Here is a 23,353-nt window from a genome sequence, read left to right as displayed (position 1 = left end):
CTTCCCATAAAAGCCATTCGAGATGTTTAATATATCTTAACAACTTTTCTGGTTACTTTTCACAATTCGTTTCTAATATAAAGGTTCTTTTTAATTTTCATGAAGGCAAAGAAACAGTTGATAATAATGCAAGCATAGAGAGTAAATGTTCTGGTGCAAACATGTAAAAATTTAATTTGTTCTGGCCAAAAGGAGTTGATTCATCAGCCTCAAGAAATGGCAGTGGTCCTAAGCTTTTTTGTTAAAAGATACATCGACAAACTATCTGAATTTATCGAGGGAGAGATAAGTAAAGTGCTAGGCGTTAAAGAAGAAATTAAGAGACTTCATAGAAAATTATCAAGAATTAGTATTTATATTCAAGATGCCGAAAAAAAAAGACAGAAAGATCCTGTGATCGACAATTGGGTGAAGGAATTAAAAGATATCATGTATGATGCAGAAGACATACTTGATCTTTGCTTGATCGAAGGTGGTAGATTATTGGAGGCCCATCCATCTTCTTCAGGGGTATGCTCTCCGGTCAGTTTGCTTTCATCTTGCTTTCAGTGTTCTAAGTTCCGCAGAAACATTTGCCATCAAATAAAAAGAGTTGATGAAAGACTTGATGAAATAAAAGAGGATAATCGTGTTATACCCAGACTATTAGAGCATAGATATGAAGGACTCCAAGAAACCCCAGTAAAAAAGTCGATATCTCCTACCTCTCCCATACATGTGGCTGCAGATATTGTAGGGACACAAATTGTAGATGCTGCAGAAGGCTTAATTTCGGAGATAGAGCATAGCAAAAAGAGATGCAGTGTGTTGGGAATTTCTGGGATGGGCGGAATAGGCAAGACTATTCTGGCACAAAAAATATTCAACGATGAAATGGTGAAAAAACAATTTCCAAACAGAGTGTGGTTACATGTATCCAAGGATTACTCTCACATTGAGCTGCTCAAACAAGTACTGAGAGGTGTAAGAGGAAATGATGATGGTGTTCAAAGTAGAGCAGAAGTTGAAGGCAGAATTGTTTCTCTTCTTTCAGAAAGTTTGCTTCTTGTATTGGATGATATATGGAGCGCAAGTGTATGGAGAGATTTGCTCAGAAATCCCATTTTGAATGGTTCGTGTAGGACTGCTATCTTATTTACCACTAGGCATGAAGATGTCGCAACGGATATGAGAGCTGATTTTGTTCACCATGTTGAGAAAATGGACCAAGACAATGGTTGGGAATTAATTAGAAAGATTGTTTTTGGAGATGGAGAGGATCAAATAATTTCTGAATTGAAAGAAGTTGGCATGGAAATTGTCAGAAAATGTGATGGTCTTCCTCTGGCAATTAAAGTGATAGCAGGTGTTTTATTCCGCAAGGAAAGGACTAAGAGGGAGTGGAAAAATGTTATTGAAAGTGATTTATGGTTTATGAAAGAGAATGAAAACGAAGTATCAAAGGCTTTATACTTGAGCTATGAGAATTTACCTTGTCACCTTAAACAATGTTTTCTTAGTTGTGCTTTTTACTGTGCCATATCAATTCGATCAGATATAATCCGACTGTGGGTGGCCGAAGGGTTTGTGATTGAACGATCAAATAGTTTGATGGAAGATATTGCAGAAGACTACTACAAAGAACTTATTGCAAGCAACCTTTTGCAAATGGATAATATATTTTTAACAGGTACAAGATTTGTTATGCATGATATTTTACGATCTTTTGGGGAAAATTTGATGGAAGAGGAAGGGATTATCATTAATAATGCTCTATACACAAATATAAATTCTTTGACGAAGATCCGTCGTTTGTCCATATCAAGCCAAGGCGATTTGTTATTGCTCCCCAATGCGATAATAGAGCAAAAGTGTTTAAGAGCCCTACACCTCGTTAATTGTCCTCAAATCAAGAGAATAGAGAATCATGCATTTGAAAACTTAAAGCGTCTCAGGGTCTTGGATTTGTGTGATACATCCATAGACAGCCTCCCAGATTCTCTTACGAAATTGCTGCATCTAAAATACTTGGGTCTTGATCGAACAAAGATTAGAAGGCTTCCTGAATCCATTAAGTGTCTTGCAAACCTGCAAACTTTGAATCTGTCGGGGTGTGAATCACTGCATGAACTTCCAAAGGGCATCACAAGGTTGATCAATTTGAGGTGCCTTCGAATTGAGGGTACTCCGCTCACCCATGTTCCAAAGGGAGTTGGGAAGTTAAAAAATCTCAACCATCTTTCTGGATTTGTGCAATCTAAGATTTTTACGGATAGATAAATTGGAAAGGGCGACAAGTACAGGAAGCAGAAACTTTGTGCTTGCGAACAAAGCATTTCTTAGGAGATTGAATCTTGGATGGACAATGAATATTAATGAATACAGTGAGGAGCAAATCACTGAGGCGGAGAGGATATTCAACCAACTCAGTCCTCCACCGACACTACAAGGCCTTCGCATCACCGTCAATTTCCCTGGCCGACAGTTTCCAGAGTGGATGGTGTCAACTTCTGGACTTGATTCTTTGGCTGACCTTACATTTTTTAATCTTGTCAATTTTCCATCATGTACAGTGCTCCCTCCTTTGGGACAACTACCCAATCTTAAAATCCTACACATTGAAGGAGGAGAAGCAATCAAGAGTATTGGGCCTGAATTCCTGGGATGCAGAACGCCTGCATTCCCAAAACTTATGTATGTAGCATTCAAAAACATGACCAATTGGGAAACGTGGGTGTTGTCTGAGACACAAGATGTTGTGGAACCTAACGAGGATGTTCATGCAAGGAACCTCAATTCGTTTCCTAATCTGAAAGAATGTAAGATCATCCACTGCCCAAAGCTGAAAAATAGCATCCTTCCCTCAAATAGGTATTTGCAAATTAATAACTGTCCAAATTTGGAATATGTGGAAAAGATTGGCATGTTTCAGTATTTCCGAGTTGTTTTCCCCTCTGAAATACAACAGCTTCCGCAATGGGCGTCATGCCTGGTTAATGTCACTTTGCATAAATTTTCCATGGAATGCAATTCACTTCTACTAGATAGTTGCAGTAAGGGGAAGCAAAATTGGCACATCATTCAACGAATTCCAAAAGTTACTATTGATAGCATTGATCGTGAAAGACGCTTATTGCTCAATAAGGACTCGTACAAATACGAAATAAAGGATGAGTTTGGAAGTTTCATCACTCTTGTAAGTCCTCTGGTCATCTATTTTCTTACCGTATCTTATTGAATATCTTTCAATATTGTTAGGAAAAAAAACTTGTACAACTATTTTATTTTATGGACAGGATCAATCAATATTATCGGTCTCCGAAGAGATAGGACAGGATCAACCAAGCTTCCGTGGCTAATTGTTTCCTCCATTATGATTAAGGTTAGTAAGTAATTAATGGTGGATTTTATAATATCATCACAAATAAAATGTACTTGTTTCTTTATTTCTACTTGAAGGTCGTAGCTCGTTGGAATTGATATAATTTGACTAAGGAGCATATTTCCACTAGATCATATTGGTGTTTGGTGATGCATTGCTTCTATCTATGTATATTATTTATCCTCGGATTTTAGTGTTTGTAGGCTTGCATCTCTTTGTCTTTATGTGTCTAAAGTTACTCTTTTGTATATTATTTTTGGATTGTGTAGTGTAACCTATAAGCTACTTATTTGTGTCTGCTTCCTCAGAAATGCTTTGAATGGTACATTATAAGGCATAAGATATTTATTTGTTGCTCCGGTGTATATTATTTGAATGATTTTGTAAATTGTAAATTATTATTTGTGCCCTCTATCTATATCTAAATATTACCATTCATTTTTTTCTTTAAAATGATGGGGAACTCCTTTTCCATATATTTATAACATGGAAGTTTGAATCTATTGCTTTTGGATTCATGATGAGTCATTATAGTTGGTGAAGAAAATAGACTAGTTACTTTTAGTCTTGCATTTAGTTAAGTTTTGTTAAATTTGACAATGAGAAAATTTGTAGGAAGTCATAGGCACGCAAGAAGAGAATATGTACGGCATTTCCACTCCCAACAAAATATTAGTTTAGCAACGAATTTTAATAATGAAAATAATTCATCATAAATCAGCAAAAAAAAAATAGCGATAAAAAAAATCATCGCAAACAACAAAATTAGAAAAAATCATCTCAAAATTCTTGCAAATTAGCCATGAATTCAAATTCGCTGTAAATTTTACAACGAATTGATAATTCATTGCTAATTTGCAATGATTTTTAAATTCGTTGCAATTAACGATGAAATTTAGTGACAAATTTTGAATTCGTTGAAAATGTAAAATTTTGGCCCAATTTTGATTCATAAATTTAGCAACAAATTCATAATTCATTGCTAATTTAGCGACGAATTCATAATTCGTTGCTAAATTAGCGATGAATTTAAGATTCATCGTTAAAGTTTTTAGGAATCTAAAATCACCTGTAGCCCTAACATCTCTATTTCACTCCCGCACTCCCATACTCTCACATGCCATGTCGATCAATCAGATCTCCGATTCACTCCAACATATGAAAGTACGGGACCGTCGCTAGTACATCTCCTCTCTTCCCTCTTTGGCTCGATTTGGTCGTGGCAAAGTGCAACAGCCAGGTCCTCAGTCATGGCCACGAGGCTAGGCGTAACCTTGAGTGTCACTGCCACTTGGCGGTGAGGTTGGCCACGACCTTGCTCGTCGCTAGGTTGGCCACCACCATAGCCTAGCAGCAAGGCTAGCCATGCCCTCAAGTGACACCTCAACCTGGCGGCTAGGTTAGACGCGATCTGAATACTTTTTCATTCAGGTGGAATAAAGATAATTTTTCTTGATTTATGTGGTTTATTATATTTTTCATTGAGGTTAGATGTGTGTTTATATTCCTTCCACGTAGTACTGGGTTGACTATGCTTTGTATTGTTATAAAGGTGCCTTGATTTGGTAAAGAGAAAATTACATTTTCAGTCTTGTAACTTGCATCTTTTTTAATTTTAGTCCTATTATGAGTTAATTTACGTTCTTAGTCCTGTAACTTGTAATATTTTTCAATTTCAGTCTTTTTTCCTTCAAAATTAAAAAAATTCAACGAAAAATATCTAGTTTGTGGTTGGAATATAAAAAGCACATGGGTCATAAAAAATCAAAATCCCCAAATTCAATTTACAACTTATCATATTCTGTTGAAAAATTTGAATTTTAGAGGAAAAAGGACTGAAATTGAAAAATATTATAAGTTACAGGACTAAAAATATAAATTGACTCATAACAGGACTAAAATTGAAAAAAATGTAAGTTACAGGACTAAAAATGTAATTTTCTCATTTGGTAAATTCAAGATTGTTTTATTCTCTTGTATTATTTTTCTTAGATGTAAGAAATTGTGCTTTTTTTTCTATAGTTCATCTTATGCTCTTATTATACAAATATCAATTGACTAGCTTACTTGAATGAGGCAATTCCCACGTTCTAAAATTTTATTAGCATTCCCAAGGTTTTTCTTTCTAATACCAAATCTAAGCAGATTTTAAGCTTTTTTTTTTAAATGAAATTTTTATCATTGATATTAAATAAAATTCATATCTTTGATATGGTTAAAACTGTTTTGCATGAACTAGTGAAACTATGAGATACTGCTATAAAGGATATCTCTTTATGGGAGCTTCAGCAGATCATATTTGCTTATATTGACCTAAATCTTTCGGTAAATCTGATTGGGTAAGGTGATCTTGAGGCATAATTTTCTTTTGCAAGCAATTGTAAGTCTTTGTTAGTTATGTTGGTGGCAACAAATGTGGATATACTTATGTTTATGATATTATTTTTGTTTGAATTGTGGATTGATTTTTATTCTTCTTGTAATATAGGTAAAATAAATTATGAATACATTATTACTTTCTGATTTTCTCCTTTGACCACTACTGATATGGTTGTCAACATGCTTAACTGAAGGTCGTGATCGTACCTTATATAAACTCTATAGAATTACTCAACTCTATCACAAGATGAATTCCTTGTTCCAAATACTACTAATATTATTCCTTTCATTTGCATATTTTGTTGTAGTATGCATGTTAAAACCTTTGGTTTTATTTATAGGTAGATATATTTGCCCAGCTCCAAAAATGAGTGAAGCATTTATAACTTATATGTCAACACTACTGTTAATCATTTCTATTGCTCTAATTTTTAAGAACAATTATCAAACTATTCCTACTGAATACTTTTAACATCATTTTATGTAAAGTGCTGCTATAAATTGCTTCTATTGCTCCATTGTTTTAAAATAAGTTTTCAAACTGCTCCTATTGTATAGTTTTAGCATAGATTTGAATAAACCATCGCTATAAATTGCTCTTAATGATATAACTATTAGAAAAAATATTGAAATTATTGATATTGGGTACTTTTAATAGCGGTTCTATGTCAAATGCTAATACTAACTGTTTATATTATTCTAACTTCTAAGAACAATTATCAAATCGTTCATACTGAACACTTTTAACATAATTTTGTAATACTGCTATAAACCGCTTCTATTGCTCCATTGTTTTAGAATGAATTTTCAAATTGCTCGTATTGCATAGTTTTAGCGTCAATTTGCATTAATCACTACTGTAAACTACTCTTAATGATACAACTATTAAAAAACAATCTTGAAACTAATGATAATGGATACTTTTAACATCAGTTCTGTATCAAATGTTGTTGCTAATCACTTCTATTGTTTGAACTCGTAGGAACAATTTTCAAATTGCTCATATTAAATTCTAAATTTAATTGTGAAATGTTTTGTATTTTAAATTTTCAAATACTTTTAAAAGGATATCAAGATTGTATTGAATTGCTGATTAAGCTCTACAATAGTTTATCGACATGGCAATCACTCATTGGATAAAATAACAGCAATGGATTGCAAGCAAGGTCCTCTAACTTTGATATTATTTACCGTTAGATTAAAACTGATCTAATAATTAAAAATTATTATCCCCTCTGTCCTACTCAATATCACTAAAATAGTCTATCAATGTCTTCCCTTTCTTTCCTATTTAAATCACATGCTTGTTCGCCCTTTTCATTGCATCCAACTCTTGATCTTCATACATTCTCGTGCACTCTGTCTTCCTCAGTCATGCGATGGTCAAAGTTAGATTTGACTAGTAATGTATACTTTTTATTTACTAGTCAAACTTAGTTTTGATTGGTAATGTATAATTTTTTTACTGGTCAAACTTAGATTTGATAGATAATATTTAATTTTTTATTAACCAAAGTTAGATTTGACGAGTAATATTTAATTTTTATACATGTCATTGTTGTGTAAATTTTACAAACTTTGGCTGATAATATTTAATTTTTTTTATAACCAAAGTTAGATTTGATCGATAATATGTAAATTTTTTACTAGCCAAATTTATTTTATCGGTAATGTTTAATTTATTATTTATCAAAATTAAATTTGAACAGTAATATTATTTTTTCATTAGTGTAAGTTAGGTTTCACTGATAAATTAAAATATGTATTGGCTATACTTATTTTAATTATTTTTTATAATTTTGTTATAAAATTTGGACATGATATTTTCATGCTCAATTTTTTTTATAAAATATATTTAATATTAAAATAGATTATTTCACTTTAAATTTTATTTCTTTATCAACTATTAATGATGGAAAATATAATAAATTCGTTGCTAATATATATATATATATATATATATATATATATATATATATATATATATATATATATATATATATATATATATATATTCCATCGTTAATAGCGTTACTATTAACAGTTTGTTTTTTCCAGATCGAATTTGTTTGGTGAATATATATATATATATATTCCATCGTTAATAGCGTCACTATTAACAGTTTTTTTTTTCCAGATCGAATTCGCTGACCAAACAACTGCAGTGGGCTCTCTTTCTTTTCCTCTCTGCATTGGGTAAAAAAGTCCACGTTGAATGACAAGAATCCAATTTACAGCCAACGCAATGAGTTTGTGAGCAGTGCAATGATAAGGTCCATAGAACATTAATATTTATGTCCATTGTGTCACTCGAGTGGTAGAATTAATTAATACGGATAGATAAGATTAATATAAGAGTGTAAATAAATTAAGTCGTTCATAAATTATTCGAATCGAGATTTAATAAAAATTTATTTGAGTTAGTTTAATGAGACTCATTAAAATAAATCAAATTCAAATTTCATAATATTCGACTCGTTAACTCGTGAACATGTTTATTATCAATGAATAAAGTATTTCGAAAACAGATCGGGCGGAATTTGGAGGTATATGTCGACGACATCCTCATTAAGTCTCTCTGATCTGTCGACTTATGTACAGGCGTAGAAGAAACTTGCCAGACGCTGAGAAGTTACTGGATCAAGCTCAACCCGATCAAGTATCTGTTCGGCGCTAAAGGTGGACATTTTCTAGGCTATATCGTCACCGAGCGGGGGATTGAGGTGAACCCCGGCAAAGTAAAGGCGCTCCAAGACATGTCACCACCCCGCAATCTAAAAGAAGTACAGAGGCTGACCGGAAAAATCACGGCTTTGTCAAGGTTCATTTCCAAGTCATCCGACCGGAGCCTGCCGTTTTTCAAGATTCTGCGGCGAGCAACCAAGTTCCAATGGGATGACGGGTGTGACCAGGCCTTCAAAGAGCTCAAGCAATATCTTAGCTCCCTGCCCATCTTGGCTAAACCGATCGTGGGGGAGCCGTTTTGGATTTATCTATCATCTATCGAGTATGCAATTGGATCGGCATTAGTCAGGCAAGAGGGGGGAATACAATAACCAGTGTATTTTATGAGTCATATATTGAAAGATGCCGAGTCTCGCTACACCGGTCTCGAAAAGCTCGCTTATGCATTAGTTCTCGCCGCCCGAAGGCTCCGACCCTATTTCCTGGCCCACTCAATAATCGTGATGACCAACAACACCTTGAGTCGAGTATTGCTCAACCCCGAGGTGTCCGGTCGGCTAATCAAGTGGACCACTGAGCTCAGTGAGTTTGACATCCAATATCAACCCCGGTCGGCCATAAAAGCACAAGCATTGGCGGACTTTGTTACGGAAGTGCAAAATCCGGAACCAAAATCCTCATGGGTATACGTGGATGGGTTGTCCGCTCGTCAAGGAAGTGGAATTGACATCTTACTCATATCTCCGAGAGAAGACCGGATGCAGCTATCCATTCGGTTGGACTACCGAGTCACCAACAACAAAGCTGAGTACGAAGCACTCATAGCCGGCCTACAAGTTGCTCGGCATGTCGGTGCCACCAAGGTACTCCTACATTCAGACTCACAGTTGGCAGTCCAACAGCTGAGCGGAACGTTCGAGATCAATAGCACGCGGCTCAGGCTATACGCGAAGGCCTTCGAGAAACTCAAGGCGAACTTCCAAGACGTTGTCATACACAAAATTCCCTGATTGGAGAACCAAACAGCAGATGAACTGGCAAAGCTGGCCAGTGCAATGACGCCAATCGTCACCAGTTGCCCAATCGAACAGGTCTCCCTGGTGGCGCACGTTGACCAATCAGCAGGGATACCCTTGCCGGAGGATTGGAGGACATCTATCATTGAGTTCCTCCAAGCAGGGGGTTAACCGGGAAACCATGAAGCCAATCGGACTCTAAGAAAGCAAGCCGCTCGGTTCACATTGGTGGGCGAGCAATTATATAAAAAGGGATTCTCACACCCTCTGCTCAAGTGTGTGGGTGTTGAACACATCCTTCAAGAAGTATAACAAGGTTCCTGCAGGGGACATCCAGGTGGACGATCGCTGGCAAGGAAAGTTATCCTGGCGGGTTACATCTGGCCAACACTCCAGGAAGATGCGAGCTGGGAGGTGGTCACTTGCTTGTCCTGTCAAAGGTACCACAATTTGGCACATCGACTGGCCGCCGAAATGAAAGCGTCCACTGTCGCCTGCCCGTTCGACCAATGGGGAATGGACATAGTCGGCCCTTTTCCTATAGCGATCGGTCAAAGAAAGCTTTTGCTCGTAGCCGTGGATTATTTCTCAAAATGGGTGGAAGCGGAGCCACTAGTAAGGATAACAGAAAATATGGTCAAGAAGTTCATATGGCAGAACATCATATGTCGATTCGGCATTCCTCGCCGACTCGTCTCGGACAATGGGAGACAATTCACCAGCCACGAGCTAAAGGAAGAGTGTGAGGGTTACGACATCCAGCAAACTTTTACCTCCGTGGCCTACCCCCAAAGCAATGGACAGACTGAGGTCATCAACCGGGAAATCCTCCGAATACTGTGTGTCCGGCTCAACCACCTGGGAGGCAGTTGGGTGGACGAACTACCTAGCGTGTTGTGGGTGCTATGAACGACCCCCTGTAAAATACCGGAAATAGGCGAATATTAATAAGGGAATTTTTTGAAATTTTTGGAAATTTTTTGGGAATTTTTCGGAGCTCGTACGGACGAGTTGACGGGGATAAAAACGGGGTCCGGAAAAGCCTGTTTAGGCTACCCTGTTTTAATGAGGAAAAGTTTTATTTCCTTTTCCTTTTTCTTTTCTTTTCTTTTTCTTTTTCTCTTATTTTTTTCCCCGTGCTCGACACCTTCTCCACGCGCGCCCGTTTCCTCGCCGCGACCTTCTTCTCCTCTGTGCCCTAACCGGCGCCGGGCCGGCGGTTCCTTCTTCCCCCTTCTCTTCATCTCATTGCCAAGGACCATGCCCTAAACCTCCCTCGCACCGACTTCCTCTCCCGATTCCTTCCTATCCTTCTTCTCTTCCTCGAGCCGCACCAGGCGCCGCCACAACCGGAGGCCGAACGGAGCAGCGTCGATCCACTGCCGGCGCGCATGTGTCCTAGCACTCTCTGTCTCTCACGGCGACGACGCCCTTTTGCCCTAGCACCATCGCCGGCTACCCCTCCGAGGAGTGCCCTAGCGTCGGCGTTGAGCTCTTCTCAGACCAGCCGAGAGTTTCAAGGGAACACGCCGATCTTCTCTCTTCTTGCGTGATTCCGCTGAGGTTTTCTTCAACACCACTCTACCCTAGATCGCTGGGAACCGAGAGATGCCGTTGTACAGAGTCGCGCCGACCATCAAATCCGACTTGGCTGCCTTCCCTGTGCCCTAGTCCTCCGACCGCTGGAGTGAACGGGATAGTAGGGCTCTGAGGATTTTTGTCTTCCACCTTCCTTGTGGCTAGGTCACGGATTGAAGGTGTTGGAGATCAGTAAGGTTAGTAGATGGATTATGGAAGTAGGTTATATTTGAATGCCTTGTTGAATTAATAATCTCCATTATTGATCTTCGTATGTGATCTGTTCAGTGAAGAATTTTCCCTATTGTGGATTAAAAATCACGACTGTGAGGTAGAGTTTCTAGCCAAGCATTGTGCGTTGTGGGGAAAACTTTAGCAAGGAGGTCTCGGCTGAAGAATTTGGAATCTGTTGAGGTGAGTTTGGGAAGATGAATTGGATGATTTCGATGGTTTGAGTTATTGGTATTACTTTTGTTATGTAAGCATAGGGTTAATTATATTAAATCCTGTGTAGACCTTATATGGTGACTTCCTTTGCAGACCTTGTTGGAGAAAGAGCACTAACCGCTGTGATCTTCCTTTTGTTTGATCCAGAGGTAAGACTTAATGAATACAATCAAATATGTTGGTTGATTTTGATTGATGGTGTAATTAGGGTTGATGAAACTAACCCTAGATGGTCGATGGATTAGGAATTTATTTAGCTATTTGTTTATACTTAGCTAAATTGTAGGATTTATCACAGGACCTTGACGCGAGACGAGTTTCTCGACGTCCGGATTTGGACTGATTGGACCTTTCTTATTGGAGGCGGGTACTTTTGACTTATTGTCTTTGATATGCTTAGTAATGAAATTAACATGTTGCATTAATTGTGTTTCTTATTTGTTTCGGTTAATCACTGCCCAATACATGTTACCTGTTTGATTGGTTGTTTGTTTGCATCTCGTATTGATCTCGTACCTGATTTTTCATGCTCATGGGTAGTGATATAACCATGTTTCACATGTTCAGGACCTAGGTTTGATACCTTATTGATCAGTATATCTTGATATGATTTATTCACTATGGTGCCCATTGTTATATGTCCAGAGGTTGGTTTTAGTATATTACCATGCTTAGTGACATGCACCATTTGCATGATCGCATGTTGTGCGATAGATTGCTCCATTATTGTTGAGCACATTGCCAGTTTCATCACTGTTCGGTGCTCCGTTGTGACGCCCATGGGTAGCGTGACACAGCGTGGTAGCACGTCAGTTTGGCTCTTCCGGTGCTCCGTTGGTCCGCTCATGGGTAGTGTGACGTAGCGTGTAGCACGTTAGAGATCCCTCCCCGTCATAGCGTACCGGGAGATGAGAGCATTGCGCTCCCCCATTTATGATTTGGGGTAGGAGCACGTGTGTACTCCGACAGCATCCCGTCCTCTCGGTCACTCATCAGGAGTAGTGATGCAGAGTGCACGGTCGTCACAGCCCTACCCACTCGGTTCCACTTTTGTTATGAGTTGGCTGATTGGCGTCAGGGGTGACCATGACATTGGCATCATATGCATGATGCATTTATTGCTTGTGTTTGTGTTTGCTGCATTTATATGCTGCATATTCTTTGGATACCCATGTTTGACATGCATACAGGTCTTCTATACCTTTCGGACTGTTTGTCCTTTTACCCAGGTCCTGGTTAGTACAGTTTCTCTCCTGTTTACTTCGGTTTGCATTTACCTTTATTTTTATCAGGAGACTGTACACATGATTAGTGCTAGGTGTTATTTTCCTTACTTTGCATATCAATTGTACCTGCTGAGTGTTGGACTCACCCCGCCTCCATTGTTGTTATATTTCAGGTTGATGCTGTCAGGAGAGAGAGTTCCAGTTGCTAGTCCCCTGCAGACCACCAGCTATAGTTATCTTTGGTTTTGTTTATGCTTCTCATTCGACTATGTTTTAGACTTGGTTGATTTGATACTTGGATATTGTATGGATTCTTATGATCGATGGATTTTCGTATGGTTTAGATTTGTTCTACTACATGCCTGCCTAGACGGAAGAAGAGGTAAGTTGATCTTATTGTCGGATTTGAGCTTTACGAGTGTAGTTGAGTAGGGTTGATTTCGAGTCAGGGTATTATTATTCTGTTTACTTATTATATAAACTGCGTGGGTGATTGTTTATTTACTGTTATTATTCCAGCCGCATGTGGCTGAGGTATATGAGATGTAGAAAGTTTCAGATTGTCCGCCGTACAGGGGAGATGCTGCCGAAATTTCTTCGGACAGGGACTCCTCCGGGGCGTGACACCCCCAAAGAGGGAACCGACCTCACTCCTTTCCATCTGGTGTATGGAGGGGAAGCTGTCATCCCCGTGGATATTGGAGTTAAGTCCGATCGGGTGTTGCACTACGACGAGGGAAATGACGAAAAAAGGCGGATGGAACTTGACATGATCGACGAGGCTCGCGACAAGACAGCTGCCCGGCTTGCGGCATACCGACAAAGAATGCGGAAAAATTATAATCGGCAGGTAATCCCTAGGTCTTTTCAAGTGGGCGATCTAGTCTGGAAAAGGGTTAAGCCGGTCGGCGACGTCAAAAAGTTGGAAGCTCCGTGGGCAGGCCCATTCAAGGTAGTGGAGAAGTTGCGATCAGGTGCCTGCTATTTGGAAGATGCGGAAGGAAGAAGACTGGATCGACCGTGGAGCGCAAACCACCTCTAACCATACAGAGTCGGATGAGAGGTCCGCGAGTGGATTCATGTACCCTTGCATGTATGTATTCTTATTGGTCGCAGGAAGAAAATAATTGGATTTTTCCAAACCACCTCTTGATGAGCGCATCATCGACGGTCGAGCGGCGACCTTAAACCCTCGCGTCATCGACGGTCGAGCGACGACCTTAAACCCTCGCGTCATCGACGATCGAGCGGCGACCTTAGATCCTCGCACCACCTGAATCTCACCCAAATCGTCGACTAGATAAGCGGGTATGAAGGCGATCACTTTGTCACATTTGGAAGACAAACGTAAAAACGGCAAAAAGAAGAATGTTAAAAAGAAGATGGGTCCCAATTTTGCCTAAAAGTTTATGTCGATCGGATGAAGGCAAACAGAAAGTACAACCAAAAGACCCCCAAACAAGGCATACAACACTACAAGAAAAAAGCCTAACAACAACGGTTTTTCACCATTGTCGTAGCCTCTTTCGGACTGTTGGTAAATGTCGTGTTGTTAAAAGGGGTGCCCAAAGACAACAGTTTTTAACCGTTGTCTTTGAAGGCAAAGACAACAGTTTTACAACGGTGAAAAATCGTTGTCTTTTCCTTTAAAGACAACAGTTTTTCACCGTTGTCTTTGAGCGTCTACCTTTAATAACAGGGTCTTCAACAACAGTTTTAAACTATCTACGACAACGGTGAAAAACCGTTGTCTTTTTTAGATAAAAAATAAAAAAAATTAATACACAATTTTCCAATATTATAAATCATTCAAAATACTAAATTTCAAAATAAAATTTAATATACAATTTTCTAACATTCAAAAATAATATCTATAACATTCTGAAGAAATTTCATAAGCAACCAACAAAATTTCATAAGCAACCAACAAAATGATAACACTATTAAAACAAAGGTAGAACAATATAACACAAGATTTTCTAATCTGTTTTAGCTGTTGAACTTTTGCTCCTAATCTGTTTCAAGGACCGCAGCGCTGCTACGGTGCTCTTCATGTATAAGCTCTGCATATATTTAATCTCCTCCAACTCCGGAACCCTCCCACCTGATTGTGCCAGCTTTGGCACTCCATTTTGTCCGTCGCATTCTGCTGAAATTGACAGGTTGTTGCTGATGGATCGAAAGCGCTAGAGGGGGGGGGGGGGTGAATAGCGCTCGTGGCTATTTCGTTTTTCGAAATCGTAAAAGCTTGTTCAAAAATAACGCAGCGGAAAAGTAAATAAAGTGGACACGAAGGATTTACTTCGTTCGGAGCCTGTGACGACTCCTACTCGAAGGCCCGCGATCCTTGATCGCTTCCGATGGGCAACAACTATAATCCGTAAAAGCTATTACACGCTAAGTACAATTTAAGCAGAAAAGAATCTTGTACCGACAATAAAAAGAATAAAGATGAAGCGCCGAATTGTCGTTGCAGCACTTCTGAGTCGAGACGTTAGAAGCTTGTTGCACGGAGAATGCTTAGAAGATCGTTGTCAAGATTGTTCTTTAAAGCTGCACCTCAACCCTCCTTTTATATGAGGTTCCGGGAGCCTGGGCCTTTCCGGGCGCCTGGAATGTGACGTGGCCAGCCAACCAGGTTGCTCCATGTCGCGAAGTCGCGAAGTCGCGCAGGGGATAAATGTTGGTCCCGGGCGCCCGGATCCATCCCGGGCGCCTGGACCTCCTTTTTCCAGGAGCTGCTTCTCCTGCAAAACAAGGTTAGTCCGAGCAATTGCATACCCCGCAAGACAATGTTAGAATCTGATAATTCATAAGTAAAAAAGAGCTGACAGTCTTCGGACTGTCCGAGTCTGACTTCGGATTTCCTACCGGAAACCCTAGGTCGACCCGACGCCTACTGTTCCCTCTACGGGGAACGCGTCCTCACCTACTCCCCTCAGGAGAGATTACCTGATGCCAGTCCGGTCCTCCAGACCGACTGGACTTTCCGCCTAGGGTTACCACCCCCTAGGACCTACGGTTACCGCCCCCTAGGGTTTTTCTCCACCTAGGGTTACCACCCCCTAGGACCTAAGGTTACCGCCCCTTAGGGTTTTCCTCCACCTAGGGTTACCGCCCCCTAGGACCTAAGGTTACCACCCCTTAGGGTTTTCCTCCACCTAGGGTTACCGCCCCCTAAGACCTAAGGTTACCACCCCTTAGGGTTTTTCACCTGCCTAACTGCAGCTAGGACTTGCCTGAAACACTCATTCAAACATGTTAGATCACACACTAACATAACTTTGAATCCTTTGCCATTATCAAAACCAAGGTTCGATCGTCAGATGCTTCCCGCACCAACAGTTGCTGGGGAAGAGGTGGTCGAGCATAGCCACACACTCCTTCACGAGTTTGTATAGGAGATCAGTTGTAAAGAATGGCTGCTGCAACACCTTTTCGATGAAGGGCTGCCTGATAAGTGCTCCTGTTCTCTTGTCATACTTCTTCAGTATTTTCACTAGACCTGAATTCATCACAACAAGAATAATAAACCATCTAAATGAGTGCACAAATTAAAAAAAAAAGAACCAGAAGAAAGGACAGAACAGTTAATCAATAACACTCAGATAATTGTAAACTATAATTAAGCTCTGATCATGACTATGCTAACATGAGTTTCCTTGTTAACAAATTGAGAAATAATGGTTTGGAGAAATTAACAAACAAGACATGTAATATCTTAAACAAATGGGAGAGTTTGATACCTAAATAAAATCAACCTTGTTCAGTCAATGTAAAATCAGTTAAACTGCATTGGTAGTAGGCAAATAACATAAAATTTTCTGTTGTGGAAGTTATAATGAGAGTGGATTGATTGTTTCACCAATGACAAGAGAAATATTACTATGTGATTTGAAGAAGAAATCCAAACATCTATTCTGCTGAATGCTAATTTATCATAACCTAGCAAAACAAATTTACCAAGCTACTCCAACGCCCTTCTTAATCAATCTGATCAATTAGTAAACATGATTGTAGAATAAAACCCATAAATTGCCTCTGAAGCGAAAGTGCTAAGTTTATACTAGATTGAATGTAATTCATACACCATATGGATTGTTTGCAATGAAAATTACAAGCTCCAAAAAAAAAAACAAAGGTTTGGAACATAAAGGGATATCAATCCATCACAACTTAGATTGTTTGGAGGATCCACAGAAGTGTATTAATTTACATATTAGAATACTGAAAATAAGCTACAGTGAAATCTTTAATGTGTACCATGGACTGCATAAGAAGAGATCAAGAAAAAGTTGAATTCTTACGGAAACCTACCCGTGTAGTTAATTACGTGATCTTCTCCTTAGCCTTTACTTTCCTTTGAACATTCTTCCTTGATAATGATCTTCAAAATTATATTAATTGTCAAGATGCATGCTATAAAACTGTTCAAACAATCACTTAGATAAAGCACAAACAATCACTTTGTTTGTGCTTCAAGATCCTACAAAGATTGAATTGCACATGGCAAAGATGTCGTCAGCCTGCAAACTTCTTGCTTAAATAAATTTCCAAACATGAAATACTAGTAGCGATATTGAACTATTTTTCTAGTTGTCAGTCTTTCTTGCAAAGGATGCAGTTTAATTTTCATTGACAGATAACATGTTGCATAAATACTTGACTAGCTGTAATATGAGTATGAAATACTCGGGGATTAACTGTTGGAGTTATCTTTCAAATGTTGAATTAATGGAGGACCTAACCTATCATAGTTTTCAAATAAAACATCTCAATAACCTGGGAAATGATGGGATAAAATGATTATCACGGTAATTTATATTAAACAAAAAGAGATTCCTACTTACATTGCAGGATAAGCCTATGAGTTTTTTGAATTAGATGATGATGTAGATTGACTGTCTTTTGTTTCCTTGACATTCTCTTTCATATCAGGACAATCTTCATTTTTTGGGTTCAAGGTACTTGAATCCATCTTCTGGACCTCCTCTTTTGTGTATATAAAAATCTGACGGACCATAGCACAAAATTCCCTGCAGAAAATTATACAACACCAGTTGTCAACATATCCACTTTATACATAGAAAATGGAAGATATATATACATAAGAGAAGAACATTAGGAATGTAGAAGCATGCTTACTGCCAAGGGTCATCTCCAACAAGCATCATATCATCCTCATTATCAGTAAATACAATCATCCAATTTTTATTTGGAGCCATCAATTCTCCTTTGAATTCAAATAGCTGATCTAACTCCTCGATCAATTGGTCATAACCATCAAACTTTGTCAAGTCAACAGATCTTCCAAGTGCAACACCCTGCTTATGAACCTGATATCAAAATGGAAACAGAATCATCTTCTCCAATAAAAAAGAGGTACATTCTATAGCATGACATTCTTGATCTACTAAGGGACTGAATGGAGATGGACACTACACATTAAGTCAAATCTGAAAATGTGATTTAAAATCATTGGATCTTGCATATACACCAAAATTCAAAAAGCAAAGGAACTAGAAAGATATTAATCAGTCAGAAGTGAAGAACTAAATGGATGTTACTGCAAAAGGGAGAAATCATTTGATTTTAAAAAGGAATCTGTTCATGTTGGTTAAGCAGGCAAGAATTCTGACTAAGGAGTTGCTCATGCTTGTTAACTAAACGGCTAAACCCCTAGCACCCATTCTGCACAGAAAAATCCGAACAAGGGAGCATGTTGTGGATGGTAAGGAGTGAAAATACAACCCCGAAACTACTCTTACTACATGCCTCAGAAAATCTAACTCACGGCAGTAAGCACAAACAGAAAAATCAGTACAGCATGCTTCAACTTCAAGGGAAACAAGGAAAACCACTTATCCAAGGTTCACCGCAGCAATCACCCAAACAGGGAAACTCACGGTAGATTCAAAAACAAGAAGAACTACAATCCGAAAACAAGGAAACGAAATCCAAAGATTCGGAGCAACTCCTACCACAGGTGAGTAGTACTTACCGCGGTTTGCTTGAACTTACAACCGAAATCGGCTTCTAATGCTTCTAGGGTTTCGGGTGAGATGAAGATCCCAGTGATCTCTTCCTATCTTCTTGTTCTCCTTGGCGAGAGGAGCTCGAATCCACAAGGTTCACCGAACAAAACTTCGTCGGCCGCCGGAAGGAGACGTGCCCTAAGTCTTCTCGTTGGGATTTCGCCCGAGCCGTCGTCGCGAGAGAGAAGAGAAAGAGGGAATAGGTTTTTGGGTTCGGGAAAACACTTAAGTTCTCTTTTAAATCTAGGGTTTTGTTATCAACTATAACTTATATATATCTTACTTCATACTTGATTAACAAAACACTCGCATACCAGTTGGTTGGCTGAGTTCGGTTAAGTCGGGTTCGACCGGAGGTCTTGGGTTCGAGTCTCAGCTTCAACATTTTTTTTTTGTCAAAACTTCTTTCTTTTTGTAAACATACTAAACGACCTCCAAAAATTACGTAAAAATACTCTAAAAATTCTTTAAAATCTCTAGAATATTTTTAAAAGTATTTCTAAATGTTTTTAAAGACATTTAGAACTCGAAATAGGGAAAATTGGGTCGTTACAGAGCCTTAGCCGGCGGTGGACGCTTGATGCTAGCGCGATCGATTTCCTCGTGGGCTTGCCACTTGGACGCCAGCAGGTCCTCTGCCTTCTTCAGCTCGTCCTCGGTCTGTTTCAGCTTCTGCTCAAGAGCCCGTGCCTCCACATTCTTCTTTTCCAGATCATCAACGACCCTTTGCTTACGGTTAGTGGCGAGCATGATTTTGCTCTCGAAGGTAGTAATCTCCTTCTTGAGTCGGTCGATGTACCCGGCCTGCTCAGTACTCTTGCCCCGCTCGGTAGTGAGCAGCTCTTCACTCTTGGCCAAATCGACCTGTAGTTGAGCCACCTGAGTGTCATTCAGGCCATGAGTGGTACCCGACTGGCCGAGAGTTTCCTTCAGCCGTCTTAGCTCATCCTCCACAAAAGCGAGCCTCTAGCACATAGCGAGGCCGTCCGCCGAAAACTGCAGAAATAAAAAATTGGAGTAGATCAGAGACAAGGCCAGATTAATTGGTACAGGAGCTGAAAGAAAAACTCATGCCGATAAGTTGCCTAGTGTGGCTATCCGCTAATACACCCGGGGGCGCGGCCACCGCTCGGGCACGTGCATCCTCCCACACCTCGGGCAATTGGCCTCGAATAATGATCCGGTGTTCAGTCTGGCCTGCCGAGTCCCCCGTTGCTGAAAGCTCTTCAGTTGGAAGATGGAGGGTTGCAGTGACGCGTCTCCGACCGGTTGGGGTTGAATGAGAGGAAGTCGAGCGGCCAGCGCGGGAAGAAGAGGGCGCAGGATTGATGCTTGATCTTAAGACACGACCCTGACCCGATAGTGGCGGCAAACTGGCGATGGAAGGGGCGACAAGAGGGTCGGAGGGTGTCCGATCAGAGGAGACATTGGCGGCCTTCGACAATGTTGGTCCGGGAGCACCCGTCCGATCGGTGGTCCTCACCGCTGAAGAAGCTGAGCGAGCAGCTTTCTCCACTTGGTGTCTCTTGTGCGTATTCTCAAGCGGCGTCTCTGATAGCGAGCCCTCCTCGGGAATGGATTGAGTGGCCGGAAGTCCAGCGATCGACGCACCAATCACCGCTCCTTCAGTCAACACTTGACCCGACTCCCCACCAGCCTCTTGAATGCCTTTGGGCCCGTGATCGGTCGGTGATGGCTCTAGAAGATGGTCTGATCGGAACCCGCCCTCGGCCAAAACTTCGACCACTACTTTGTCGATGTCAGCAGTAGTAAGCTTCGATTGCCCAACCAGTCGTGCCCTCATCATGATGTCGGCTGCAAAACAAAGAAAGAAATCAGTTAGACAATAAAGAAAAAAAGAGCGAGTCAACAGTTTACCTAAGTCGACTGGCTCGGATGGGCTGATCGGGCTAAGGCCGAAGAGCGCCAAGACTCCTTCTTCTAGTAACTTATGAATGCTGAACTTCTGACCGGCCAGCATGGAGGCGGCTTGTAAGTAGGCCAGGGTGCTCTTATAGCGGGGCAGTGATGGTTGAGGCCCCAACGAAAGTTGCCAAGTGGTTTGGAACGGTGGATGATCGGGAAAGTGAACAAAAAAGAAATACTCTCTCCAATGTTTATTGGAAGAGGGTACCCTGTCAAAAAAGACTAGGCCAGGGCGAGCTTGCAAGAGGAAAGTGTCTGGCTGATCGAAAAGCTATGGGTAATAAAAGTAGTGGAAACGGAAGGGGTCAGAGGGATGCGATGCAAGCGGAACAAGATGATTACCCCACACAAAAGGTGAAAAGAGTTCGGGACTAACTAGGAAATAGATAAACCAAAATATTTACAAACATCTACAATGAAGGGATGAAGGGGCATCCGCAGACCGGCAATAAATTGATCCCGGAAGAAGCAAGCACAGCGGATCGACGGATCAGACGGCTGATCAGTGGCTAACGGAACATGGATCTCGTAGACAGGGGGAGTTCGAAGGTGTTCGCCAGAGTCCAAGCATCATCCTCATCGAACCTGGACTCCAGGTTGTTGTACCAAGGACCCGAAGCCGGGATCGAGGACTGTGAGGTACTGGCCATGATCATAGAAGTAACGGAGAAGGGCCAAGAAGAAGCGAAGAAAAAGGAACGAAAGATAATGAAAGAGTTCGTCGGAGGGACGTCGGAGAGGGCAGAATAGAGAAGGGCTACAGAAGAAAGTAATGGACTCATCGGAGGCGGAAGCAGCAAGAGCAGCAAAAGAGTTCGCCGAAGAACATGGAGGAAGTCATCAGAAACAAAAAATGCTGAAGGAGGAAGGCGGCGGCCGCGAGCTTATGAACCTCTAAAGGATAGGTTGGGCCGTCCAATCGGTATCATGGATACCTAGAGACAAATCTGGCCGTTGAAATTCAAAACGGCAACACTACAACAAAAACCCTCATAGACATCGATTTTCCACTGGTGTCTATTTCATTTTCGACCGATGTCTATGAAGCCGATGTTAAAAGTCTGTCATTTTAGACATCGGGTTAAAACCGGTGTAGTATCACTTAACGACACCGGTCTTCGAATCGGTTATTAACCGGTGTAGTATCACTTAACGACACCGTTTCATCAACGGGGTAAAACCGATGTAATATTGTATGTTAATAACACCAGTTTTGGCAGCAGTAAATGACCGATGTAATATTAGTTAATAACACCGGTTTTGCAGCGGTGGAAAACCGATGTAATATGTATATTTTTTAATAGCACAAATTTGATTTCTGAAACAATGAAAAACCAACAATAATAAAAAAAATACACAAATATTCACAAATTATACAAATATTCTTCATTCAACAATATCCATAAAATACACAAATATTCACAAATTATATAAATAATCTTCTTACAACAGTATCCATAAAATACCCAAACATTCTTTTTACATCAAAAGCTAGCTAATAGATATCAAAATCAAGGTAGAACATTCTTTTAACACATCAAGGTAGAACCGCACTTCAAATGTAATCTAGCATACATTCAGCCCACTCGAACCGTACTTCATCAATTTCAACTCTGGAATATTTGAGATTTGTAAACTGTAAAAACACATAAATAATATATTAGTAAATCAAGACAAAAAATCATAGTTGAAAAAGCAGTAAGAGCACCAGGTAACAAGATGAGTAATTGGAATGCTTAAAAGGAGAAACATTCATCAATTATCTCAACCACAAATAAATAGAAAGAAGAATCATAGATGTAAGATACTGATATAGTCCAACACCGGCACAAATTCAAAGAAGAAATTACCTATCTTTGCAAGCTGAAGCCAAATTTGCATGGGCTTCAGGCATAGTTGGTCTGATATTCACAGCACGTATATAATCCTGAATTGCTTCAGTAACTCTACCAATCTCCTTAAATGTGTTCCCTCTATTGACAAGACCATCAGCAGCAGTCTGCGAAGAACTAGCATAAACCAGCAATTCTCATGATTGAATATCCACACAGGAAGCAAAGGTTGAACTAGCAGTGTAGCTGTGTAGGTGCTGCCTAGTATCTACCAAATTAACAAAATTAGCAGAAGTATCTTGCCAATATAAACAGACAAAAATCTCATGATTGAATAAGGAAGAAATAAAAGCGAGAAGTGATTTTTACAAAAATTCCACATAGTAAACTGGAATTCATATCCCTAAGAAAAGTTTGATCCAATAAAATATTTTAAACTGTATTTGTCAAAGCCAATGCAGATGCTTCCCCACTAAAATGAGAGGTAGTTACACTAAATGGTCAACGACCATCCATCACTGATGATCCTTCTCACTTCAATCTCATAGCAGTCTAGATGGCATTCTAACTGTATCCTGTTAAAACATAAACGTGCTGTAGCCAACTTTTTGACAAAAAACCAAGCATGATTGCGAGGGCGTGATGGCAATGAACATGTTGTTAGTACATGATTGCAATGAAAAAGACAGATATAGTACTCTACCTGTTGCTTGTATATAATAGCCAAGTTGTTGAAGGGCGCAGATATCCCTGTTGTAACTGCTAAAGTTGCCTTATAGAATGATGCAGGAACACTCATCATGTTGCTGCATGAAGAGAAGTTTCATTAAGGAACAAAAATAAACTATCCGCACAGTTGCCATCAAAC

The 23,353-nt window shown here is 39.9% G+C and overlaps 1 protein-coding gene and 1 long non-coding RNA gene across 3 annotated transcripts; one reads left to right on the top strand and one right to left on the bottom strand.

Annotated features, from left to right (window-relative positions):
- Positions 1-216: 216 nt before the first annotated feature.
- On the top strand, positions 217-8,796 carry LOC122050309 (putative disease resistance protein RGA3). Its single transcript, XM_042611227.1, has 3 exons — positions 217-2,161; positions 2,256-3,161; positions 8,342-8,796. The coding sequence occupies exons 1-3, from the start codon at positions 217-219 to the stop codon at positions 8,794-8,796; spliced, it is 3,306 nt and encodes a 1,101-aa protein (XP_042467161.1).
- A 6,012-nt stretch (positions 8,797-14,808) lies between these two features.
- Positions 14,809-17,218, bottom strand: LOC122053641. Of its 2 annotated transcripts, none has more exons than XR_006132279.1 (3): positions 17,010-17,218; positions 16,127-16,197; positions 14,809-14,838 (listed from the first exon to the last, which is right to left on the bottom strand). It is a non-coding gene; the product is annotated as an uncharacterized LOC122053641 (long non-coding RNA). The 2 variants fall into 2 exon arrangements; XR_006132280.1 differs by having other exon boundaries at positions 14,812-14,841.
- Between the last annotated feature and the right edge of the window lie 6,135 nt (positions 17,219-23,353).

The sequence above is a fragment of the Zingiber officinale genome, chromosome 3A, assembly GCF_018446385.1.
Source record: "Zingiber officinale cultivar Zhangliang chromosome 3A, Zo_v1.1, whole genome shotgun sequence".
Lineage (NCBI taxonomy): Eukaryota > Viridiplantae > Streptophyta > Magnoliopsida > Zingiberales > Zingiberaceae > Zingiber > Zingiber officinale.
The sequence above is the reverse complement of the archived record's forward strand: the minus strand, read 5'-3'. Positions and strand labels throughout refer to the sequence as shown.